We start from the raw sequence: 21,350 nt of genomic DNA, 5'->3' as shown, positions 1-21,350 counted from the left end.
TAATGGTATTTATCCAGAACTTGGGTTCACTATGGATTGTTCTCAAACAAGAATGCAATTCCTTGATACATGTGTTTACAAGAGTGGGGGATACTACATACGGATTTATATGTTAAGTGTATGGACAGGAATAATATATTGCACTTTTCTAGTGAGCATCCGAGGAGGATGGTGGAATCCTTACCATGGAGTCAACTGCTAAGAGTGAGAAGAATTGTCTCATGTGAAACATTGATTGATGAGAGACTTGAATAGATGTGCCATATATTCCTACATAGGGGGTATCCTAAGGCCTTGAGAAATTTAAAAATTTAGCCTTGGATAAGGAACGTGATGAATTATTGGTCCCGAAGCTGGTTATTGACTCCCGAAGGAGGATTCCGTTTGTCACTACATATAATAGTATGAGTAAAAGAATTTCTGATATTATATGAAGACATTGGCCACTATTAGGTAGGGGTCATACAAATGTAGAAGAATTCCAACTACCTCCATTATTCTCTTATAGGAGGAATAGGAGTTTGAGAGATGAACTAGTGAGGTCCGACGTAGGTAGTTCAAAGAGGGATTTACAGACCACTTTTGGCCGTCCTAGTCTTGGGAATTTCCCATGCTTGGGTTGTGCGTGCTGCAGTAATATGGTTAAAGGGGCGTCCTTCTGTCATCCACACACGGGTAAAAAAATATGAGATACGAAGGAGGTACACCTGTACGAGCAGTTATGTAATTTATGTCCTGAGCTGCCCATGTGGTCTCTTCTATGTGGGAGAGACCACTATGGAGGTTAAGGCAAGAATCAGTAAGCCTAAGAGCACTATCAGGAGAGGACTGACTGAACTTCCCGTACCAAGACATTTTCATGAGATGGGCCATGGGGTTAATCAGTTGAGATTTAGAGTGATAGATGATGTGCCTGTTTTGAGACGGGGAGGGGATCGTACTTTATTTTTGAAGAAAAAGGAACTAAGATGGATCTATGAATTAGATACCCTATATACGAAGGGAATGAATATTGAGTATCAGCAGAGCTGTCTTCTTTAAAAATCTGTGGTTTCAATGCGGTACTTCATTGGTGTATTGTTTTTAACCGTATTATATACTTACCTTATTCCTTATGAGACCCATATCGTTTTTTGTGGTTTATGCCCTTTACCCTATGGTTATCCCTAATGAGATATTTCTACCTTTGTTTAATAATATATCTAGATCTAGATGTATTGGTGTTGGTTTTTGAAAAAGGCCAGATGTTCTTGGGGTTCCGCTCCGGTTGTGCTGGCCGATATGCAGACTATATATAAAAAGATCTTCTCACATTGAATGATTATATGTGCCAGTATATTATTGGTTAATACAATAGGGAATTATGTGCTAATTCTGTGACTGTTATATGAAATTATATATGGATATTGCCTTATATGTATACCCTTTGCTGTTTACTGGGGTTTAGGTTATGCAGTTTAGGTATACCACAGTCCCAGCAAGAGTGTATGTGTGATATTATTTAGTTTAGTTAATTTATTCTCATTGGTGTGATTTATGCTTTTGAGATTGTATTTAAGTTCTTTGCTAGTTGTTGTTATTATTTATAATATATTTTTGAGTTGATTATGCTCTTGCTGTGCCTGTGGTGAAGATGTATTAATTATTGATGTAGGATGTATTTATATATGGATCCCCTATATGGGGAATATCTATACATGTATTGTCTGAACTAATGTGCCTTTAAATATACTGGTTCATATAGATATGAGTTTGTTTGCACATATTGAATAGGATGTGCTAATGATCTGGTTTATATATCCTTTTATTATTTTCTATGGGGCTGGAGCTTTAGGTCTGGGCTGCGCTGTTCCTAAGAGATGAACTAAGACATGCGCAGAATCAGTGCTTTTAGATCAGTGTATTTGTGACATGCGCATGCGCATGCGCATGCGCACGTGCCTATAAAGGTGATTCCTGCCTTTCTTTTGAGTTGGGCATTATTGATGTGGTCTCCCTCGGCTATGTGTCCACTAGTTGGGCCCAATCCCTCTCGGGCCTTATCCACATTCACCGGTAAGGTTTTCAATATTAGAGTTAGGTCTGTTCTGTCCCAATTACAGTCGCCGTGATGAGGCGGGATGGCTTTCACATTTTTTTTAATCAAAAAACATTAACTAAGTACTGTATATAATTTGCTGTTTATTTATTTACTGCAGAGCATTCAATCATTATGTTCCGGTCTTTGTTTTTTTCTGTTTCGTTGCCAGTGTGAACGTGCACTTACACGCCTCATGCACACCAGTTTATATCTGGGTTCATACCTTTGGGTTTTACTCTAAATAGACCAGCAAACATCCACCGAACGAGAAAAACGCACATTCATCAGATGAGATTATTATTAAGCGGGATTAAAAATCACCATTCTTGACAGCACATCGCCCTATGTAAACAGGACATGTGCTTAGTCGAGAAAACGTCATTCTCTGTGCACAGACCAATTGTTGTAACGATCGCTCTGTGCGCATTGAATTGTGGACGGTCTGTATAAAGGGACGCCGACCAACATTCATGTAGCCAATTAGAAATCATTTAATGGCCGTGGTCAATTTTAGCCTATATCCCAGATTTTGCAGTCACTCTCCACTTTGTCGATGACTCCATTGACTCCGCTTTAAATTCTTTGTAAAGGTTTTCGCTCGTCGATCTTCGTACAGTGAGTTTTGATGTGGCAGCCGGGTAGTGAGCGCCATCCATTATGTATTGTGTGAAGGTATGGAAATATCCAGCGTATGACTGTATCCCACACACACGTCCCCCCATATAAGAGCGAGCTCTCAGAACTTGCCTATCTGTGTGTATTTAATAGAGATAGAGCTGTGGCTGCTGATGGCGGAGGATGCATACATTTCATCTGAGGATCTCTGGAGTGTTTTCACGACTGTCAACTGGAAGACTCCATTGTACGGTAGAATATGCTCCTACGTTTCCATATATTGTAAGACAGCAATTATTGGCAGGGAGTGACAAGCGCTGCAGACCGGCAAAGGAAGCCCCCGCCCGCCATTGTGAACGTCCACATCTATCATTCTACTGAAACTCCCATCATGTCGAGGGAGGAGGACTCACAGCCGGATTCTGACAATAACCAGGTAGCATCAGGAATCATCCCCTTTGTCTTATTTATTATAGCGCCCGCATATACAATAGCAATGTCTTACTACATAAATAGTGATGTACCCGGACCCAGCTCCATATGTCGTGCCTCACATTCACCAAATCTTAAATGGAATCTATTATATTATTTTTCCTAAATTAAACCTGATAGTGATACATATTCTTTGGTTTCTCATTTGTTTTCATTTTCTTATTGTAGATTTATAATTTTTGATGTAAATAATTCTGCAGGCAGCCATCATTTAGAGGTATACATTACAGTGGTCACACGGTGGGTGTACCCTCCATAGAGGTAGCTCAAGAGGCTTCGAGGGGCCTGTCAGTCAGGGGTCCCGATGCACTGCAGGGTCATTATACTGTGTGAGGGACTGTGGGGGGCCATTATATTGAGTGGGTGGCTGTGAGTGGCCCTCATTCTCTGTGAGGGCCTCATACTGTTTAAAGGGCTGTGTGGGCCCTTATTCTGAGAAGCGGACTGTGGGGGCCCATGATACTGTGTGTGCATGAGACGGTGACTATAGGGATATCATACTATGGGGGGGGGACATTAGGGGCATCATGCTGTGGGGGTATTATGCTGTGTGGCTGCCACTGTGAGGACATCATACTTTGCTGGATGCACTGTGGGGACATCATACTTTGCCGGATGCACTGTGGGGACATCATACTTTGCCGGATGCACTGTGGGGACATCATACTTTGCTGGAGGCACTGTAGGACATCATACTTCGCTGGAGTCACTGTGGGGACATCACACTTTGCCAGATGCACTGTGGGCACATCATACTTTGCTGGATACACTGTCGGGACATCATACTTTGCCAGATGCACTGTGGGGACATCATACTTTGCCAGAGGCACTGTGGGGACATCATACTTTGCCAGATGCACTGTGGGGACATCATACTTTGCCGGAGGCACTGTGGGGACATCACACTTTGCCAGATGCACTGTGGGGACATCACACTTTGCCAGATGCACTGTGGGACATCATACTTTGCCGGAGGCACTGTAGGACATCATACTTTGCCGAAAGCACTGTGGGGACATCATACTTTGCCGGAAGCACTGTGGGGCATCATACTTTGCCGGACGCACTGTGGGGACATCATACTTTACCGGATGCACTGCGGGGACATCATACTTTGCCGGACGCACTGTGGGGACATCATACTTTGCCAGATGCACTGTGGGGTCATCATACTTTGCTGGAGGCACTTTGCAGTCATCGCGTTCTATACTGTATGTGTGGGATAAAGCTGTGTGAGGGGGATTCACTGTGGGGGTACCATACTCAGTGCGTGTGGGTGGGGGCATTTTTGAAAACATCATATTCTATAATGGTAATAAAAGGGGTATCGCTGGTGAGACTGAGGGGATTCAATAGGGACATAATTACTGTGTAGATGCCACAATACATGTCCATCTCCTGGTTTAGAAAAGTTATAATATACAATGAAGAGCAAAAGGGTAAAGGTACCGTCACACTAGGCGATATCGCCAGCGATCCGTGACGTTGCAGCGACCTGGATAGCGATATCGCTGTATTTGACACGCAGCAGCGATCTGGATCCCGCTGTGAAATTGCTGGTCGCTGCTAGAAGGTCTGCACTTTATTTGGTCGCTAGGTCGCCGTGTATCGCCGTGTTTGACAGCAAAAGCAAGGATACCAGCGATATTTTACACTGGTAACCAGGGTAAACATCGGGTTACTAAGCGCAGGGCCGCGCTTAGTAACCCGATGTTTACCCTGGTTACCAGCGTAAAAGTTAAAAAAACAAACAGCACATACTCACCAGCGCGTCCCCCAGCATCTGCTTCCTGACACTGACTGAGCGCCGGCCCTAAACTGAAAGTGAAAGCACAGCGGTGACGTCACCGCTGTGCTGTTAGGGCCGGAGCTCAGTCAGTGTCAGGAAGCAGACGCTGGGGGACGCGCTGGTGAGTATGTGCTGTTTGTTTTTTTAACTTTTACGCTGGTAACCAGGGTAAACATCGGGTTACTAAGCGCGGCCCTGCGCTTAGCAACCCGATGCTTACCCTGGTTACCCGGGGACCTCGGCATCGTTGGTCGCTGGAGAGCGGTCTGTGTGACAGCTCTCCAGCGACCAAACAGCGACGCTGCAGCGATCGGCATCGCTGTCGCTATCGCTGCAGCGTCGCTTAATGTGACGGTACCTTAACAATGTCTTGATCTTTTGACTTTCAGTCTCCATATCTCACCATCCGTTACTGCTTTGATCGTGAGACTGCCATTTTTTTATAGACAAGCATCTTGGCTATCTATCGCATACTTAAACTTGACTTGCAACTATTTAGCATATGATTAGTTATGCAGATTCTTGTCATGTCACTGCATTGTTACTGTTTTGATCCTAAAGATCTAAATTTTAATTTTTATTGTTTTGGTAGTATTTTGCAAATTCACCTTTGGCTTTGTCCTTCTGGGCTGCTCTCGATCAGATTCAAACATGTGTCGACCGAAATTTGACCTCAGGTCTCTTCTACACGTTCCAAAAGTTGGTGCCTACTGGTCGAGTTAGAAATAAGAAAATCGTGATAAATGGCGCCTTTAGCCCCTTCCTGAAATTTGCCACACAGGTAAGGCACAGTGGGCAGGAAGTTCTCGCAAAGCACCATACACGTACAGGATGGCTACCTGTGAGACTAAGCAAACACCTCTCTCCTCCCACTGTTTTCAGTAGTCAGCTGTGATGCTAGTCACTACTCACAGATAAGCCATGAGGTGGGGTAGTCAAGAGGTGTGAGGTCAAAAGCAAATAGACAGAGGAATGAGATGAAGGTGTAGTCAGCGAACAGTCAGAGGTCAATATTCCAACAAGGTAGCAGGTCACAGCAAAAGGGCTAGACAAATGGATGGTCAAGAAAAATCCAAGGTCGAGCAGCAAAGATCAGAATACCAGACAAGGAGCACAGAGAAAGCACAACCTCAAGAGCAAAGCTCCAATAGGCAGCGATCACAGACAGAGAGCTGGTTAAATAGCCAGGTAATTACTCTGGACAAGAGACACATGGATGAAGCCCTGATACACCCTGGTCCTGATTGGACGGCTAATCTGTCACTCCAGACACTGGCAGCTCAGCATGTCCCATTCCTACACTGGACGACTGAGCTGTCAATCACTGTCTAGACACTCACATAGGAGGAATCATATCAGCATTGTTCCTGAGTTTTTGCTCCTCATCAGTACAGGATAAGTTTCTGGTTGGCCTGGGAGACTTTCATTTGTCTGGGATGCCTTTGTAGTGGCTCATGGAAAGTACTTAATTCTCCTTACAGAGACCTGGTGTGGAGTCTTTAGAGCAATATTCAATGGAATAAAGTATGAAAATAGGTTTCTCCAGATGGGGATAAAAATGAACAAAATTCTGTATCGAGATCTTTTCCGTTAAACGTGATCTGTCAACAGCATGAATAGTGAAATCCTGCATCGTAACGCAAATGTAAATAGTAAAATGACAAGATACCCACGGCCTGCTGACTCTAAACTGTGGAGAGAAGAGAGATCATAAACATTCTTCAATCAATGAGGAGCCCACCGGAGAGAGTGTAACGTGTGGCACGGCTCGCTAGGGGCTCGGCAATGCTTATGTGGCCGATAGCGGCATCCAGTGATTAACATCTTCTATAGCGGCTCTAGTTTATCCTGATATCTTTTCAATAACAATTGTTCTTATTTCAGCATCGTAAGCAGCGTGCCAAGCCCACAAATAAACAGCACAAGATTTTCCTATAAATATATGTGACATTGTGCAATTTGCTTCTGCTCCTGCTTGGCTTTCTTTCTCCAGGGAAGGATCCCTTTACATAAAACCATTGTATTACTACATTCTACTGATGGACTAGTGAAAACAGATGCAACTACTAAACATTTCCTTTTACAGTTGATTGTGCAGCTTAAAGGGAGTTATCAGCACAAATGACTTATCCAACTAAGTGCAGGTGTTCGGTGCACCCTTGTCGAGGATGAGCAGTTCAGTGCACCTTCCCACCTATTTGGTTTTCATCTATCTCTGCTTTCCTCTGTCTCGTGTTAAACCAGAGCTGTCAATCAAGGAAGAAGAGAGGGGAGATAGATGTAAAATAAGTAGGAGGAAAAAGTGAGGAAAAAGTGAACTGAACTGCTCAGCTACAAGGGTGCATCAAGCGCCTGTGCTTGGCTTAAACAGTCATTTCTGTACTGATAGACTCCCACCATGGATGGCAATGAACATGGCAGCTCATCATCTCCATAAGTCTATTGTGGCATTATTATTTTTTTATAGAAAATAGTACTAGTAATGAGCAACCGTGCTGGGATAAGGTGTTCTCCCACCATGCTCGTGTTTAACCAAGTGTCTTCGGCTTGCTCGAATAATATGTTCGAGTCCCCGTGACTGCAACACATGCGGGGATTGTCTGTTTGTTAGGCTGTCGAACAGCAGTGTGACATGCAGCTGCTAGGACTCGAACATATTATTCGAGCATGACGAAGTCACTCGGTTAGCACCCAACCATGCTCAGATAACACCTTGTCCAAGCACATTCGCTTATCACTAAATAGTACCCTTTACTCACGAGAGCTGGGAAGACTTTTTTTCGGCACTTTGACATTTTTGGAGGCCATTTAGAGGGGTAACTGTTAATCGATACTTAAAAAGCTACACCATGAACACAATTTTTTGATAGAGCATTAATAAAATGACATTCCCAAAATAACAAGTTACTTCCTATTCATTAGATAGGGTAAATTTGGTGATCACTGGGGGTCTGACTGCTGGAACTCCCAGCAATCATAAGAATGGGGCTCTAGAACCCCTAAAAAAGGCTTGCAGAGACCCGTCATGGGAAAAAGCCAAGAGCAACACTAGGATATTTCCAGTAATTCCACTGACAAAGAAAGGAAAGAAAATTGATCAAGAAGGGGCTGCAGAGCCCGGCTCTTGGTGTTCCAGAGCCCTATTCGCAGGATCGATGGGTGATCTCCAAGTCATCCCCTGGCCAATTGATGGGGAAAACTTTTTATTTTGGGAATAATCCTTTAATAAAAGATGATCCGGCTTGGGAAAAAAAAGCCTACAGTCACTTTATCAGACTGTGGATGGCCTAATTGTAACATGGACATACGCTGTCTCGATTCCTGATACAAGCGGGCGGTCACGCACCAACTTACGTTGACAAGCCGAATAGACAAGTTCGGCTTCTCTCAAAAGAAGTGAATTAGGAAAACCCAGATAAGACAAGTAGTTATGCGTCCTGCTTGGAGATAAGCCGCCACCAGAGTGGTCTCACAGCCTCTCTTTCATAGGGAATACGGGACCGCTTGGTAGAGCGGAGAGCTCTTCTGTATGGAGGAGTCGGGAGAAATAGCTGTCAGCCGAACGATTATTTGTCTGACAGCTATGTAATGGGTATGGCGGCTTTTAGGCTTTTATCACACAGACAGTTTCCTCTAAGGATTTATCAGATTTTACATAACAGCTTGCAGTGACTGAGAGGAACCATGTCGGCAGCAGCAAGAAGAAAGACCGGACAGAGGAGGCAATATAACGAAGAGTGGAGAGAGCCAAGAAGTTGGAAGTAATTGCCTAAAGCCCGCCATACACAGTAGACTAATGTTGGCCGAAACCACCGACATTGATGGGTTTGGCCGACAGTTTAATGTGTATGGGAGCTCCGGCCGACTGATGGGAGAGATGTTGATCGGGAATGTCTGATTTAGGACTGCTGATCGCTTTGTTCTCCTTGAGATAAACTGCCATCAGACATGTCTGTTGGTGGCTCTCTTGAAGAGGACAGATGAGTTTTTGGCCGAACAAATGCTCCTGCGTATGGAAGAGAAGGCCAAGATGGGTGTCGGCCAAACAATTGGCCGAAGAATTGTTCACCGGGCAGAAATCTAATGTGCACGGCCGGCAAAAGCGTAGGGAGGGTTGGAGATGGAAAGTGTATAGGAGGAATCACAATGTAGTTTTGCGGTGAACCCAAAGCAGGAGGAGAAATGTTTGCGGCATGTAAACCTTGGCTCTTATATTAAAAGACTCATCTTAAAAAAAATTGAGATGACCAAAACCAAAAAAAAAAAATAACAAAAAAAAATAAAAATTAAATATCTAATACTATTTTGAAAGAGAAAACAAAAAATCAATATTAAATATCAAATCATGTTTTGAAAGAAGCAGAACGAACCCAAAAAACTGCAAAAAAACAACAATATCAAAATGGTGACGTCCAATATACTGCCACTATGTAAATAAATGAAAAATAATAAATCTATTCTGGATATCGGTCATTCCCATCCGGTAAGACAATGCTGATGAATAAATCTATAAAAAATAAAAATGATGCAGGACACAAAATAAGCCATCTATACGTCATAAATTGGGAGTCTTCACAGCTATACAGAAAATAAAGCTGTCCGGCAGGATTCCTGGGCTGTATGTGTGCTGCCCAGCGTAGACATTCCCCAGGTCTGTGCAATAAGCCTGGTAAATAATTTATACTATATGTAGAGCGGCCACGAGCTGTACGCCGGCTTTGTGCACGTACCAATGGCTTCCTAATCAGCCAATAATAAAGAAAAGATAGCTGACATGACCGGCACGGCAGGGGACTGCTTTTCTAAGAAGCTAATGAATGAGAACATGCTGCAGGTTATGAGGATGTCCTGCTCCAGACAGCGCAGAAGATCAATGCATCAGACAGCTGCAAGTGCATTAGGTGACCTAATTGTCTGGAACTCCAGCAGATCCGGCGTGTTCACACAGAGCATCAATTATATATAGTGTGTGTGTTCCCCGGGCTAAAGTAAAGGCTGCAGCCAAGGTAAACAATGCCACGTTCAATCCATGGCGAGGGCGGCAGCGATCTATAACAGGGCTCCAAGGAAGGTGAGAAAAAGAAATTCTCCCACACCAAAAGAAGGCTTTAGAAAGGTTAGGTTCCATTATTTCTATCCTCAGACCTGGTTGCTGGCCACTGTCGCACTTATTTTTTTATCATCATTTTCCATCATATTTGTGAATAAGATCGTTAAACGGATTGAGTTTATGATCACTTTTTGGTTTTTGAAGGCGTCTCTCCCAGTGTCTTCCCAGGGATCTATGATTGAAGAATAGAGGTCACCGGTAGACACGAAAGACATCAAGGTTTCATGTAATGTCAAAAGGCACAAGACGTAATGTCTACTTTAACAGGAACCCGTCAAGTCCCCAAACGCTATCAACCTGCAGATTTGATAATAAACAAGAAAAAGAGAGCCATTATACTGTATGCACACCACCAGAAATTATAATGAATCAAACAAGCTTTATTGGTAACATATATAAAAACAATTAAAACCATACATACAAAACTCCCTCCATATACGTGTGCCCAACACTGCCCAATACACAATATTCATGCATCAAATATGGCAGATAATCAAATAGTATACACATATAAATAATTACTGGCAAAAGCCGCCCTGTCCTAATCAGCAAAAGATATATCTGTCGATAGCAAAACCCTGTCAGGCTGCAGCTTACCCCCAGCAAATAGTCCTCCTGGTATGTAATGGGTAGGGCACAAGCAAATGCGGCCAAATAATTACCCCAAATAGGAAGAGGGAGCACGGTTGTCACCCGTCCTGAGCATAAGAGGGGAACATGCTGCAGCAGCTAGAAGGTGATCCAGACAGAAAGCTCACAGAATATGGAGAAAATGTAGCAAGAACTGGGCAGCCAGCAAGTGAAGGGCAATGGAGGGAGAGCCCAACGCGTATCGCTGTTCAAGACAGCTTCGTCAGGGGAAGTCACTTTGCTATCGACAGATATATCTTTTGCTGATTAGGACAGGGCGGCTTTTGCCAGTAATTATTTATATGTGTATACTATTTGATTATCTGCCATATTTGATGCATGAATATTGTGTATTGGGCAGTGTTGGGCACACGTATATGGAGGGAGTTTTGTATGTATGGTTTTAATTGTTTTTATATATGTTACCAATAAAGCTTGTTTGATTCATTATAATTTCTGGTGGTGTGCATACAGTATAATGGCTCTCTTTTTCTTGTTTATTATCTGCTCTGCATATTAGCCATTGTTTTGCACCCCCAGTATATATTTATTTGATATCATTGTGGTGCGCCAACCTATTTTTTCTATGATGCAACCTGCAGATTTAACCCTACATACAATCTTACACTACAGAAAGGGCGGCTTCTGGGAGAAAATAATCTTTATTCTTCCCAAGAGCTGCCGGCTTTCAGTCACTTAGGGGTAACGATCACAGCACTGTAAGCATGCCTGGTACAGTACTTTGATTGACAGCTGGCAGCGCAGGCAATAAAATAGCTTGGGGAGGGCTTACACCCACTGCTCACAGTGCTGTCAATGGTGACTCCACCCACTCCGTGCACGCCACTAAATAAAGCCATTCTGACATGGAGTTTCAAAGTACACCGGCCTCCTCAGGTCTAAGAGAGCATGCGGTTTGTATTGTGACAGATCACCTTTAAAGTGTTTTTCTCATCATCATAAATTGTTAAAATTGCAAAAGTGCTTATAAAAACAAGCAACTTTGCAATTTAGCTCTTTTCAAAAATCCTCTTTATTCTTAAAAAAAAACTGAGGGGGTTTTAATTCTACAGTTTACTGCTTGTTTTCTAAGTTCCAGGTCACCTTTGTAGTCTATAAGCAGTGGCCGTTTTTCTAGACAAGGAGCTCAGCGCTTACAAGCTCTTTGATATGCAGCACGCAAAGCGCAGCTCTGATGCTGGCAAGATAGCTGTATCCAGCCAGCTTCAGTGCTCCTCCCATGCTGTTTTCTACTTGCAGTACTACCATACCATCGGTCCGAACTGTTGATCTTCAGGAGTGCAGCGCTTACAAGCTCCTTGATAAAGAGCACACAGGTGCTGCTCTGATGCCGAGGCTGGATCGCTCCTGTGCCCCTCTGATGCTGTTTGCAGCATGGGAGAGCGCACTGTTCCCACCCGCAGTGCTACCATGACATTGGTCCGAACTGTCAATCTTCAGGAGCGCACTGTTCCGCAGCAAACAGGAAGACAGGAGGCAGAGGAACAGTGCGCTCCTGAAGATAGAAGATAAAAAAAAATCCCTTTAAGGGAAAGGGAAACATGATGTTAGACTTTTGATTTCCTTATGCTATGCACCACGCAAAAGTATGCACAGTATAGAAAAAAGAATTACCATAGCAGATAACGGCTGCTATTTTCCATCTACTTTTCTTCACGGCCACCTATGATAATGAAAGCAGATCACTAGCGACTATGCAAATTATTAGAAACCATAGAAAATATAATTATCCTTCAATTTCTATAATATTATGGCACTATTCTATTCCCCGTTCCCAGAAAGCTTTCTTTCCTCCTGTCTCGCTCAGGTCTCCTAGACAGGATGACATGCTCACCGGGAAGTTGTCATGCTGAGCTCCTTAGAACAAGACACAATGGGCGCTGGCCCGCTATTAATACAGAGGCAGATTAGAGGATGAATGACTGAAGCAGAGGTCATCGTGACATTTCCCAGAGCTCTTGAGTCATAGACCTGAAAGTCTCGCTGATAATGGATCCACGGACGGTGTGATTATTCCCCAGCGTAGCATCTCATTTTGCATGACTGACACTGTGTGAGCCCCGAGCAGGTGATATTTCATGATTAAGGGGGGAAAAAATAAAAAGTCACGGATATCAGACACCGAGGAGGAATGGGATTATAGTGAGGATAATCGGATATGTTAATTACCATACTCGCGACTTGAAGTTTTCTATATAGACACTTATGCTGTATGGCGGAGATTTGTCAAATATACTAATTCTTCTGCCGGTCTGTGACCCGTATCCACAAATACGTCCAACGTTAAAGGAAATCTCTCAGGAGATTCACACTTACCTAGCCACAAAAAAGCTTCCGCTGGGCAGCTCCAGTCTGGCATGGCTTGATTGAGAAATATCTCCTTATATGCAAAAAGAGAAAAACCTGTCAATCAAGCCAAGCCAAGGAATGGAAGCCGCCCAGTGGACAACAATTTTCCTGTCTAGTTGGACCTGTTGGATGTCAGACCCCAACCGATCTAATATTGTTAGCCTAAGGGGAGGTCATAACTATAATAAATTTCAAAAACCCCTTTAAAACTGGATTGTTGTCATCTGCATTATTCCAAAAGGCTCTACCAATCAATAATCGTAACCAAAAGTTGTGGAAAGATGAAAGATGGGGTGCAAGGAAAAAATGTCAAAAAGCTTCAGCTAGTCTTAACCCCACAAAGTAGGACCTTTCACCAAATTCTTCATGTGAAGCTAGACACACACTGTAATACTGGCTTCAGAGTGAAATTTATCTTCTCTTTTTTTATTTTGCCTCTCAGTTGCGGAGATACTAGCAGTAAAAAAAATTGGCACCTAAAGAGTTAACTTTAGTTAAGTCCAAGTGGATGTTATCAGATAGTTTTCACTGGGGGGCGTGTACTTCTGCTTCCTGTAATACACTGACCAATCATAATCAGGCAGCAACATAGAAGTGCAGAAGTACATGTGATGATGTCATCAGGATCACATGAAATGCCAGCCAGAGCATGCAGCCCAAATAAGCACTGGAGATACGTTAGACTGCACAGAAGTGTGGAGCTATTAACTCCAGAAGACATTAAAAGAAGTGACATGCTCATTGTTCAGGGGACCTGTTCTAAAACGGTTCAGCCCAGGAAAAATTGGCGGTTGAAAGATGCCATGTGCACATAGACTTAGGGTATTCTTTTCAGCAAGAAAAATTTAGGTAAGAGGGTTTTTTAAGTGAATTTTGAAGGGGTCACGCTTTAAAATCCACATGAAAAACCACTTGAAATGCTCTTTGTATGCTTTTCCTTTTTTATTTCAAAGGCTTCACCTTATGAGAGCTTTGTTTTTGTCTGATGAGGTTTGGGGGACGGAAAAAAAAAAGAAGTGACATCGAAAACTCTTTGAGGCGGATTCATTGCACTGTCAAGTGCATTGAACAGCAAGGTGGATTGCTGCTGAGGGGAAAGAAAAAAAAAAAGAATCTCTTTAAATCTTCAGCTTAGCGAATGTGATCGAGCTGAGTGTGACCTGAGCGTAAGTGTGAACGGCGGTAAGTGTGACTTGTGATTCAGTGACTTAGGGTTCAGGGAGTTTCCAAGGGAGGAATTGCTGTCTGTATTTTATTAATACTTTGTATTTATTTTTATTTAACGCTTCTGTCTGGTGCAATCCCCATTAGGAAATGTGCTCCACTATTGTTAATGCCATCCAGTGCACATCTTGCCACATGAATGCAGTCCTTGATCAGCCGGTCGAGGGTGCATACTGCTGTGCGAGATGTGAGCACGTTGAGCATTTGGAAAACCCAGATTCTGGATCTAAATGTGCAGCTGGGAACACTGAGATCCATAGACAATATGGAAAGGAGTCTTCTGCTCACTGAGCAGAAGCTCAATGGGATAGATGGGGGGGGATGGTAGGATGGAGCTGCAGGACAGTGAAGCAGCAAGCTGGGTGACAGAAGGCCGGGTAGAGGGAAGAGTGCCAGGGAGGCTAGTCATTGATCTGGTACACCCCAATAAGTTTGCGAAGTTGGCAGATGAGGGGGGTGCCAGTACAGGGGTAGCACTGCTGCAGCCAGGCATGTCCTCTGAAAGCCGGAGGAGTGACTGCTCCAGTAAGGAGGGAAATAGGAGAGCAGGGCAGGCCAGGGACTCAATTATTAGGGGAACAGATACACAAAGACAGGGATCGTCGAACGGTGTGCTGCCTATCTAGCGCCCGAGTCTGACACATCGCTGATCGGGTGGACAGATTACTGGGAGGGGCTGGTGAGGACCCAGCGGTCATGGTGCACATTGGCACAAATGACAAAGTTAGAGGTAGGTGGAAGGTCCTTAAAGATGATTTCAGGGAACTAGGCTGCAAGCTGAAAGCAAGGACCTCCAACGTGGTATTTTCCAAAATACTGCCTGTACCACGTGCCACGCCATAGAGGCAACGGGAGATTAGGGAGGTTAATAAGTGGCTCAAGAATTGGTGTAGGAAGGAGGGGTTTGGGTTCCTGCAGAACTGGGCCGACTTCTCAGTGGGCTAAAGGCTCTACGCTAGGGATGGGCTGCACCTCAATGGGGAAGGTGCAGCTGTGCTGGGGGAGAAAATGGATAGAAGGTTGGAGGAGTGTTTAAACTAGGGATTGGGGTGGAGGGTATTCAATTTATAGGAGGGGAAGATAGTGCAGATAGAGACCTGGGCACAAATAAGGAAGTTGGGGGTGGCGGTGGCATGGGGGGTGGGGTTAGAACAATTAATAATTTAAGAAAGAATAGAGGTGCAGAGAGATTATAATTATGACATGGTGGGGATATCTGAAACATGGCTGGATGAGAGCCATGACTGGGCTGTTAACTTGCAGGGCTATAGCCTGTTCAGAAATGACCGTACAGATAAGCGAGGGGGAGGGGTGTGTCTATATGTAAAATCGTCCTTAAAACCCATCCGGCGTGATAATATAGGTGAATCTAATGAAAATGTAGAGTCCCTGTGGGTGGAGATAAGGGGAGGGGGAAAAATAATAAATTACTGATAGGGGTTTGTTATAAATCTCCAAAAATAATGGAAGCAATGGAGAATATCCTCGTAAAGCAAATAGATGAAGCTGCGACTCAAGGAGAAGTCATTATTATAGGGGACTTCAACTACCCTGAAATAGATTGGGGAACAGAAACCTGCAGTTCCAGCAAAGGTTTTTGACAACTATGAGAGACAATTACCTTTCACAACTGGTTCAGGACCCAACAAGAAGGGCGGCACTGCTAGACCTAATATTAACAAACAGGCCAGCCCGCATAGCAAATATAAGGGTTGGGGGTTGTTATGATCCGGTGGCCTTGGAGCCGCATGAGACCTTCTCTGGAGAAGGTGGTACCTGTACAGACCGCAACCCTAAACTGACACCGCAACTAGAAGTAGCCGTGGGGTGTACCTAACACATCCTAGACACCTCGACACAGCCGGAGGACTAAATAACCCTATAGATGGAAATGGGAATTCTATCTTGCCTCAGAGCAGAAACCCCAAAGGATAGGCAGCCCCCCACAAATATTGACGGTGAATATAAGAGTAAAGACACACACAGGCTGAAAACAAGATTTAGCAAAAGAGGCACTTCTAGCTAAATAGTAAAGGATAGGACAGAGTACTAAGCGGTCAGTATTAAAACTCTGAAAATATCCACAGCAGAAAATACCAAAATTCCACATCTAACTAAAGACATAGAATGTATATCTGCATCTCCAGAGAATCCAGCATGACTGAAAAAATCCAAACAAGTCTAAGCTGGACAAGACAAAACAATAAATTGTTCTGAACTGAAAAGCACACTACATGTGTGCTGCAGGAAAATAAACAAGACACTTAACTTGGCTGAATTGGCAGCAGAGCAGAAGGAACCAGACAGGGATGTAAACCCTCCAAGAACAATGGACAACTGGCACTGACTAATGAATCCAGCACACCTAAATACCGAATAGAGCTGCAATCAGCAGAAACACCTGCCCGGATTACAACCCAGAGACAACTGCACTATCACAAGCAACCACCGGAGGGAGCCCAAGAACAGAATTCACAACAGGGGGTCACTTGGGGAATAGTGATCACAAAATAATACGTTTTCATGTATCCTTTAATAAGATGTGTAATAGAGGGGTTACACGGACACTAAACTTCAGGAGGGCAAATTTCCAACGGATAAGAGAGGATCTTAGTGCAATTAACTGGGACGATATCCTGAGACATAAAAATACACAAAGAAAATGGGAGACGTTTATTAGCATCCTGGATAGGACCTGTGCACAGTATATACCGTATGGGAATAAACATACTAGGAATAGGAGGAAACCAATATGGCTAAATAGAGCTGTAAGGGGCGCAATAAGTGACAAAAAGAAAGCATTTAGAGAATTAAAGGAAGTAGGTAGTGAGGAGGCATTAAATAAATACAGAAAATTAAATAAATTCTGTAAAAAGCAAATCAAGGCAGCTAAGATTGAGACAGAGAGACTCATTGCCAGAGAGAGTAAAAATAATCCCCAAATATTCTTTAACTACATAAATAGTAAGAAACTAAAAAATGATAGTGTTGGCCCCCTTAAAAATAGTCTGGGTGAAATGGTGGATGAGGATGAGGAAAAAGCCAATATGCTAAATGACTTTTTCTCATCAGTATTTACACAAGAAAATCCCATGGCAGACAATATGATCACTGATAACAAAAATTCCCCATTAAGTGTCACCTGCTTAACCCAGCAGGAAGTACGGCGGCGTCTAAAAATCACTAAAATTGACAAATCTCCGGGCCCGGATGGGATACACCCCCGAGTACTGCAGGAACTAAGTATAGTCATTGATAGACCATTATTTTTAATCTTTAAAGACTCCATGATAACAGCGTCTGTACCACAGGACTGGCGTATAACAAATGTGGTGCCAATATTCAAAAAGGGTGACAAAAACTGAACTCGGTAATTATAGGCCAGTAAGCTTAGCCTCTACTGTGGGTAAAATCCTGGAGGGCTTTCTAAGGGATGCTATACTGGAGTATCTGAAGAGGAATAACCTCATGACCCAATATCAGCACGGGTTTACTAGGGACCGTTCCTGTCAGACTAATCTGCTCAGCTTCTATGAAGAGGTAAGTTCCGGACTGGACCAAGAGAACCCAGTGGACGTAGTGTATATGGACTTTTCAAAAGCTTTTGGTACGGTGCCACAAAAAAGGTTGATACATAAAATGAGAATAATGGGGATAGGGGAAAATATGTGTAAGTGGGTTAGAGCTGGCTCAGGGATAGGAAACAAAGGGTGGTTATTAACGGAGCACACTCGGACTGGGTCGCGGTTAGCAGTGGGGTACCACAGGGGTCAGTATTGTGCCCTCTTCTTTTTAACATATTTATTAATGACCTTGTAGGGGGCATACCGAGCAGAATTTCAATATTTGCAGATGACACTAAACTCTGCAGGGTAATCAATACATAGGAGGATAATTTTATATTACAGGATGATTTATGTAAACTAGAAGCTTGGGCTGATAAATGGCAAATGAGCTTTAATGGGGATAAATGTAAGGTCATGCACTTGGGTAGAAGTAATAAGATGTATAACTATGTGCTTAATTCTAAAACTCTGGGCAAAACCGTCAATGAAAAAGACCTGGGTGTATGGGTGGATGATAAAGCAAATAAAATAATGGGATGCATTAAAAGAGGCATAAATGCACATGAGGAGAACATAATTTTACCTCTATACAAGTCACTAGTTCGACCACACTTAGAATACTGTGCACAGTTCTGGTCTCCGGTGTATAAGAAAGACATAGCTGAACTAGAGCGGGTGCAGAGAAGAGCGACCAAGGTTATTAGAGGACTGAGGGGTCTGCAATACCAAGATAGGTTATTACACTTAGGGCTATTTAATTTGGAAAAACGAAGGCTAAGGGGTGATCTTATTTTAATGTATAAATATATGAGGGGACAGTACAAAGACCTTTCTGATGATCTTTTTAATCATAGACCTGAGACAGGGACAAGGGGGCATCCTCTACGTCTGGAGGAAAGAAGGTTTAAGCATAATAACAGACGCGGATTCTTTACTGTAAGAGCAGTGACACTATGGAACTCTCTGCCGTATGATGTTGTAATGAGTGATTCATTACTTAAATTTAAGAGGGGACTGGATGCCTTTCTGGAAAAGTATAATGTTACAGGGTATATATACTAGATTCCTTGATAGGGCGTTGATCCAGGGAACTAGTCTGACTGCCGTATGTGGAGTCGGGAAGGAATTTTTTTCCCCAGTGTGGAGCTTACTCTTTGCCACATGGGGTTTTTTTTGCCTTCCTCTGGATCAACATGTTAGGGCATGTTAGGTTAGGCTATGGGTTGAACTACATGGACTTAAAGTCTTCCTTCAACCTTAATAACTATGTTACTATGTTACTAAGATGGAACAAAAAAATCCAAAACCATTACAAAAAAAGACTTTAGGGGGAAAAAAGCCTCCAAAACCCCCCAAATATTTCCTGGAGGGCATTTTTCTTGAAAAATACCCTCACTCTGGGAATGAGTAAATTTGCCAAGTCTGGGGAGGCTGGATGACAACTCTTGTTCTTGTTCCATAGCTGCCACCTCCGCTGGGTAGAAAATAAATTAGAGGATGACTCTAGGGATTATATTTACCGCTAGTTTTTGGTATTTTGTAAACGTTCTAAATCTTTACCTTTTAATTGATATTTTATTTATATATTGACAACGTTTCTACTAAAAATGATTTTACGTTCCAGGCACAAATGATACAAAATACATTATATAATATCAGCAGCCATAATAATAAGGACATAATTAGAGGCGCAGGCAGCTCTGTCTAGGAATTCACCCTTTGCATGCCAGAAGGATTCCTACCGCGATTTGCAGGGGAGAACTGATTGGTTTGGGGGAAGGACATTCCGTGATTTCCCAGAATAGAAGACTCTGCAAGAAGTCTGTCTTGCTTCAGGGAAAGCATGCACAACAAAAGAGGGGAAGCGGATCCAGCTGAGCGACAGAAATACTGATTCACACCTACCTGCTGTCTTCAATCTTCTCCTGTGAGACTGTCATTTTCTCAGTTTTTTCACCAGTCATTTTTCCACTTGTTTTTTTTCTAGGCTGAAATGTAAAGAAATCCAGATGTAAATCACAGAGATCGACAGATGAAAGGCCATATGACATTTTTATATATTTTCGCACGCATTTATCACTGTATTTGCGCAAGTAAAACTCGGCCTCCAAAAATTGTTGCAAAACATCGGGTCTGCCAAAATTGCACAAAAAGAAAGTTATCAATTTGGATATGATCACAAGGTGGAGGACTGAGTCTCGGGGTTTAAGGAAATTTCTTAAAATGAAAGTCAGAAGATACCGCATTTTTTTAGTGTAAATTTACACTTGATCATAACAGGGGTAGATTTTATTTTCTGACTTTTAGGCAGTCCAAAATGATTACAATCCCTGGCAAAAAATATGGAATCACCGGCCTTGGAGGATGTTCATTCAGTTGTTTAATTTTGTAGAAAAAAAGCAGATCACAGATATGGCACAAAACTAAAGTCATTTCAAATAGCAACTTTCTGGCTTTAAGAAACACTAAAAGAAATCAAGAACAAAAAATGTGGTAGTCAGTAATGGTTACTTTTTTAACCAAGCATAGGGGGAAAATTATGGAATCACTCAATTCTGAGAAAAGAATTATGGAATCACCTTGTAAATACTCAAAATAACACCTGCATCAAATTAGATCTATTTGTTAGTCTACATCTAAAAAGGATAGATAAGTAACTTGGCACTCAACTTAGTAAATAGTGATGATTTTTAATTCAGATGGCAGTCCAAAATTAAACGTTTCGGTCAGACATTAGACCTTCTTCAGTAAACCGACTGCTTTAGATATTGAGGATGGAGGATGTCTCTAATTAAGGAGTAGGTCCTAGATTATGGTTTCAAGTGGACCTGTCTGGGAATAGTAGTTGCCCAGGTATGACACCAGAAAGGAGTATCGTGTATGGGCCTGGTGTTCTAGGTTTGGAAAAACACTGCAACTAGTGTAGGTAGCTTGCTGATAACTCGGTATAAGGTTATATGTCCACTAAGGTATAATAGGAAGTGTAAATGCCAAAGGCATAAAGAAGAACTGTGTAATATATATTATAGCCGCAAGAGCCAGATAATTCAATTGAGTAGTACTGTTATTATTTAAGATATATAGAGGCGTCTAATGAAATGGGAGTGCTTGAATTAACACGTAGCCCATGTGCGGTTTATAGCTGGTATGCCTCAACGCGGTATCCGCCGCTAGTTGAAACACCTTGGAGAGCTGTTGGACCAAGTGGACCGACATGAATCATGGCTCAACATGAGAGATGTCAATTGAAGCAAAGGAGAGGATTATCAAACTCTTAAAAGAGGGTAAATCATCACGCAATGTTGCAAAAGATGTTGGTTGTTCACAGTCAGCTGTGTCTAAAATCTGGACCAAATACAAACAACATGGGAAGGTTGTTAAAGGCAAACATACTGGTAGAACAAGGAAGACAACAAAGCGTCAAGACCGGAAACTTAAAGCAATATGTCTCCAAAACAGGAAATGCACAACAAA

The 21,350-nt window shown here is 42.7% G+C and overlaps 1 protein-coding gene across 7 annotated transcripts in view; it reads right to left on the bottom strand.

The window, feature by feature from the left end:
• Window positions 1–21,350, bottom strand: part of MORN1 (MORN repeat containing 1) — a 401,375-nt gene that overhangs the window by 177,510 nt on the left and 202,515 nt on the right. For all 7 annotated transcript variants that reach the window (XR_013213208.1, XR_013213209.1, XM_077250079.1 and 4 more), the window contains one exon: window positions 19,782–19,864. Coding sequence is in view for 5 of the 7 variants with exons in the window: in XM_077250079.1 (XP_077106194.1) it covers window positions 19,782–19,864 (83 nt within the window). In the remaining 2 variants the exon portion in view is untranslated. The remainder of the gene's footprint in view (window positions 1–19,781; window positions 19,865–21,350) is intronic.

This window comes from Ranitomeya variabilis, chromosome 4 (genome assembly GCF_051348905.1).
Source record: "Ranitomeya variabilis isolate aRanVar5 chromosome 4, aRanVar5.hap1, whole genome shotgun sequence".
Classification (NCBI taxonomy): domain Eukaryota; kingdom Metazoa; phylum Chordata; class Amphibia; order Anura; family Dendrobatidae; genus Ranitomeya; species Ranitomeya variabilis.
The sequence above is the reverse complement of the archived record's forward strand: the minus strand, read 5'-3'. Positions and strand labels throughout refer to the sequence as shown.